This window comes from Poecilia reticulata, linkage group LG11 (genome assembly GCF_000633615.1).
Source record: "Poecilia reticulata strain Guanapo linkage group LG11, Guppy_female_1.0+MT, whole genome shotgun sequence".
NCBI lineage: Eukaryota > Metazoa > Chordata > Actinopteri > Cyprinodontiformes > Poeciliidae > Poecilia > Poecilia reticulata.
In genome coordinates, this window is record NC_024341.1 from 2,533,048 (window position 1) to 2,538,607 (window position 5,560).

The 5,560-nt window shown below is 40.8% G+C and overlaps 1 protein-coding gene across 2 annotated transcripts in view; it reads right to left on the bottom strand.

Moving 5' to 3' along the window:
• Nucleotides 1-326: 326 nt before the first annotated feature.
• Nucleotides 327-5,560, bottom strand: part of pkib (protein kinase (cAMP-dependent, catalytic) inhibitor beta) — a 31,056-nt gene continuing 25,822 nt past the window's right edge. For both annotated transcript variants that reach the window (XM_008421314.2, XM_008421313.2), the window contains exons 2-3: nt 1,679-1,830; nt 327-781 (exon numbers count right to left, since the gene is read on the bottom strand). In XM_008421314.2, the coding sequence (XP_008419536.1) occupies nt 699-781; nt 1,679-1,820 (225 nt within the window). In that variant the 5' untranslated portion in view covers nt 1,821-1,830 and the 3' untranslated portion in view covers nt 327-698. The remainder of the gene's footprint in view (nt 782-1,678; nt 1,831-5,560) is intronic.

Below are 5,560 nucleotides of genomic sequence, written 5' to 3' on the forward strand. Positions count from 1 at the left end.
CCCCGCAGGCGAGGAGAGGAACAAGTTTTTCAAAGTATTTGGTTGGTTTTACACAGTGCTGTGTGAAAGAGAAGTACAGCAGCTACAATTGAAACAAATGTTGCAGTCAAACTGAGTCTACAGGACTATTAGGTGTGAAAATACCCTAAATGTTACAGCATATCTTTGTGAAACAACCAAAATAGTTCCTTATTTCACTCTGGTTAGTTACCATCAGGTTGTACTCAAATGGGTGACAAAGGTTCAAATCTGTCAAACTCCAAATCCTGTGAAAGCTGGAAAAACTCACAGCATGACAACAAATTAAATCAGTAAATCAGGAGAAATTACAGCAACAGGTTCCTTAGTTTTAAATAAATCATACAAAAATAGTCCTGTACAGTGTGCAATCTTTTACTGTCCCTTTGATTCTCCGGGTTGTGTTCTCAGCGGTTTGTACGAGTCACCTTTGAACAGATAAACACCAGCCGAGTGTCATCTGAACCTTTTCATATAGTGCGAAGTGTTAACCAGCACAAAGCTCCAGGCATCGGTCCTCTCGGGAGTCCCTCTGTCTCCCTCCCCCCCTGTGGTTCTGCTGCTCCGCAACACAGGCAAACTCTCCGCGGATCGTCGCTCGCTCTTCCACAGGTCGCTCCTCGCCTCGCTCCGCTCAGCTGACCTCTGCATCGTCCTCAGGGAAGTTAATGAACAAGCGACTACGATCCGTTTTTCTCCTCCGAGCCCTCCGGTGGCGCGGGGGTCTCCTCCGCCGTGGGTGACTGAGCTCCTCCCGGGCCATCTGCGAACACAGTGAAAACTGGACTTTACGAGGAAAAACATAGATACCTGACAAATTCCAGTGTTAACGTGTACATTAAAATGAGCACTGTTAATAATACGTGACAAGAAATAGCCATCTTACCAAAGTTAATGGTAGCTAGACAACTGATAGCTCTCAGGAAATCAATTTAACAGACATAATTCTCTGACTTTATTGAACTGATCAGGGTTACGAGGAGCTTCTAATTAGAGAGTTTCTGTTTTCCTGGGGTATAAATATGACACGACCCATTTCCCACTACGTTTAGTCACTCGCCCCTGTCAGGTATGGTGGTGCAGTTGTGATGCTGTCTGCCTGCTTCTCTTCCAAAGGTCTAAAGAGGCTTTTGAAGAGTACATGACATCATAGGCGTTTTTATGTGGTCGTCTATTTTAATATATCAGTCGTATCACCAATAAGCAGGTATAGATATATAAAGGTATACAGACCCTGTGCCAGTCATTAGGGTCTGCTAAACTCAAATGGCTTGTGGTTCCGTTCCTAATAAACAATAGTTCAATGTGTTTCTCTTAATTTTGGGAAATTAAGGCTCACAGAGACAACAGATTTTAAGTGGGATGAAAATGAGGAGATGAAGTATAATGAGTGACACTCAGCGTTAGGGAGTGTGACTCTGAACTCTTGAAAGTGCTGTTAGAATCAGACTGTTTTCACATGCATTTGTTTGCTGCAAACCCCGAAAAGACACGAAAAATGTCTGACTTTGTGGAGGGAACTGACTCATGTAATCATAGATTTTGTTTTCCTGATTCATTAGGAGGAGATTATTAAAACCAAACATTTTCAAAATCTGCAGAAAGTTTTAGAGTTGAATTGAAGAAAATAAACCAGGAAGGCAAAAGAAAGTTTTTAAACCTTCGAGAGAGAGCTCGGCCAGTTTCAGAGGCAGGTCGCCGGGGTTCACTCCTGCTGGAGATCCGAGGATGTCCGGAAGAGCATTTCTCCTCCCAGAGCGCCCTGAGGAGGCAAAGTCCAGTACAGGCTCCACCTCCGTCATCACAGGCTCACTGTATGAGAAAAAGAAACACACACTGCAATGTTACACCACAGCACAGATTGTCATTTGAAAAGCAAGCAGAACTGATATGTTATAAAGTAAAAGCTAAATTACTAATAAATTACTCTTTCTAAATGTAAAGACCAAGAACCGTCTTCAGATGAAACGATTATGAACTGGCTGCACATAAGAAATAATTAAAGTTTTTACTCTCTTGTTTTGCATTTCTGCTGCTCTTTTTCTGTACTTTCCACCTTCTGTAGTAACAAAAGGTGTAGACTAATGTAGACTAATAAAGTATGTTACAAACTGTGGCTACTACAGTGGCAGTTGTGTAAAATTAAACTAATTGCCTAATACAAAGATGAAATTTGTTTAGTCTTCTCTTACATCTTAACAGAACTGACAGAAAACAAACTGTTTATAGATTTATGTCTAGGTAGAAGAAGATGTATTTCACATATTGAAACATCCACACTTTTCTCAGTTTTAAAGTAAGATATATTTTATAGAAATGGGCTAAAAATTAACAGTGCTACAGACATTTTTGCAACAGAATGCATAGTAATAGCACCTGCAAGTGCACCTCACTACAGTGTCTGATAGGCACTGCCCAGTCCCGTAATATGTATCAATGTAAATGAAACAACAGTATCCACAGATTTATGTTTCAAAAAATCCTTTCACTGAAACATAAAGTTTACACTGAAACGAGTTTTTCTGACTCGTTCGTATTATTTTGAAGTAGGCCAGACACAATCCCAATGTGAATATGGTGAATTTGTGGAGGGAGTTAGAGATTAGGGTGATGGCAAGCTGGTGTTCCAGTCTCAAAGATAAATCCTCATATTACCAATGGAAACACACACATGAGGTGGTTCTGTCAATATAATATCAAAAAAGAATTTCCAGTTGATTGTTGAGAATGTTATAAATAATTTTGGACAAAACATTTTGAATAAAACGTAAATAAAATCAGATAGAAAAAAAGAACTTATGTTGCATATTTTATCATATTTTGATACACATCTGTATCAAAGACAAATGTCTTGCATCAACAAAAATCCAAAATCTGTCAGAGGTCTGAATAATTTTGGGTTCAACTCTTTTATAGCACACATGACATTGTTAGCTTTGCTTAACCAACGAGTATCAGCAGCTAGAACAGTACTTCTCTATTAACAGCATAAGAGCCAACTGTGTTTAATAATTATAACATTCACTTCAGCCAGAGCTATAACAGGCTGACAGGGAGGGAAAGGTTAAAAAAGCCTGTCCATCACGTTCCTATAGCTATGCAATGTAAAAACAAAAACACCTAAGGATTAATATGGCTGTAAAAAGTTTATTTAAAGTACATTTTATCTGATCTAGCTAGCAGAGCTACTTTCTTTCATGTCAGAGATTCTGACCTGGCCCATATTCATGAGATTCAAACAGACATATTCATGTAGAAATTTGCCTGAAAATAAATAAAACCCTAGTCTGTTTGAGGTTTTAGGAATCTAGTGAAAACGGGTTTCTCATTGAAGAGGCGGAGGATGTGTCTGTCTGGTCTCTTGGCAACCAGCAGTTGAGGAGTCGGCTCTGGGCTGCTCTGGTGACAGGCAGAATTACATCCCCTGTCTCAAACACACTCACACTGGAGCCCAGAGGAGCACACACAAACACAAGAATCTGCTGTTGCTATGGCAACAATACGGAAAAAAGGACCACTGGCAGGTAAACACATGACTCAAATCCGTTTTCTGCTATCACACTTTTCACTTCTCCCATCACTGTCTTTGATGTAGTTATTTGTGTTTAAATAACTACATCATTCTGTGGGAAAAACACATTTTACTTTTAAAACAAATGAACACCATGTGAGTTTATGTATATTTACAGCCATGAGCTCACACATTGTCACACAAGCAATCTTGAAGTCCATGAAAAACAAAAATGGTCGCAGGCTGCTAGCCTAAAGCAGAACAGAATGACTTCCTCCAGAATTTCTGTTTGGTTACGTTAAAAACTCACAAAGAGTGTTCCGGGTGGCGCCATGTTGTAAAAGGCAGGAGAAAAGATTGCTCTACAGAACACGATTAAAACTAGCGTTTAAACAAGGTAAAAACGATAAAACATAAAGAAAATTCGCTCTTAAAGTAATATAGAACACTCATGGAAAATATGGTTAAGAAAGGAAAAAATACAGAAGAGAAAAGCGCAAAAGAGAAGAGTACCGGAATGGCGAAAGCACAGAGCCATGAAGCGGAGTACTCAGACCCGCCGAAAGAGGACCGTGAYTCGGCCATACTTTTCGAGCTACGAGGGCTGCGAAGAGAACACGCGGAAGCGGTATCGGACAACAAGAAAGCACTAACTCGACTCGARGGGAGCATTGGGGAGCTTATGGTCAGGACAACGTCCCTGGAACAGAAGGTAAMTGACATGGAGGAGAGATTGGGAAACAACGAAGACAGGATGACGCGGATGGAGCGGGCRGCGACATTTTTGCTTCGGGAAACTACTAAGCTATCAGAGAAATGCAATGACCTGGAGTCGAGGATGAGGCGCAATAACATAAGAATCCATGGCATTCCCGAGGGAGCAGAAAAAAACGACACCATCGACTTCATWACACAATTTATTAAATCTCAGATTCAAATCGCAGCCGGGATGGRCTTGTGTATTGAAAGAGCTCACCGCTCACTGGTGACTAAACCAAARGACAGCTCGGCCCCCCCGAGAGCGATCATCGTACGCTTCTTGGACTATAAAACGAAGGAACAAGTGATAAAGCAGGCCTGGAAACAGAAGATCTGCTACGAAGGACAAACTGTCTATTTCAACCAAGACTACACAACAGAGGTCCAAAAGAAAAGGAAGCAGGTGAGAGAAGTCATCAAACAGCTTAAGGAGAGGAATGTGAAGGCRCAGTCCCCCTAYCCGGCCCAACTCAAAGTGTTTCTGGACACGGGAACAAAGATATTCAACTCAGTGGAAGAMGCGGCGCCTATGCTGAAGGAGATGGGCATCAAGGTGAAGGAGGACAGAATGGAGAGAATCCACCACGTGATGACGGAGACGGCAAAGGGGACCAGACAYGGGGGCAAAAAGAGACAGTCGGAGATCACAGAGGCGGATCTGAGGGCACTCCTGGRGTGAGAAAWMAGTAGAGACTGTGACAATGGTGAAAATAAGTAAGTAGATATATGCATCTCTATAGAGAGAGTAATTGTCATAATTTGCAAAGAATTGAGTGTGATATCCGTTTTCGTAAACATAAAAAAAAAAAAAAAAAACGCTAGTTACAAAACAACATATTAGATTACGAGAAAATCGTGTTCACTAGAGTGTAAGATTGAGGAGTTTTAGTCTTTAGGGCTTTTAGACAACTACTAGAAAGTTGTTGATGCACATAGTGCTTGTTCATCGGAGAGAAGGCCACAGCTCTCTGATGGGGGGATTCTTGGAAGACGTTTGTTCATGTTCCAGTCAGTGTTTTTGGGTTMTTGTTCCAATAAGTGTGTTTATATTATGTTTCCGTTTTTCATTTTTGGTTAAGGTTTTGTCCTGTGTAGCATGTTTTTCTTGTCAAAGAGGTGTCAGGTACAGCACAGCCCCAGATATGGTAGTAATATGAATGGGCTAAATATAGTATCTTATAATGTTCATGGCCTAAACCACCCTATTAAACGAAAGAAGATTCTGACTCAACTAAAAAACTTACAGGGCTCAATAGCTTTATTACAGGAGAC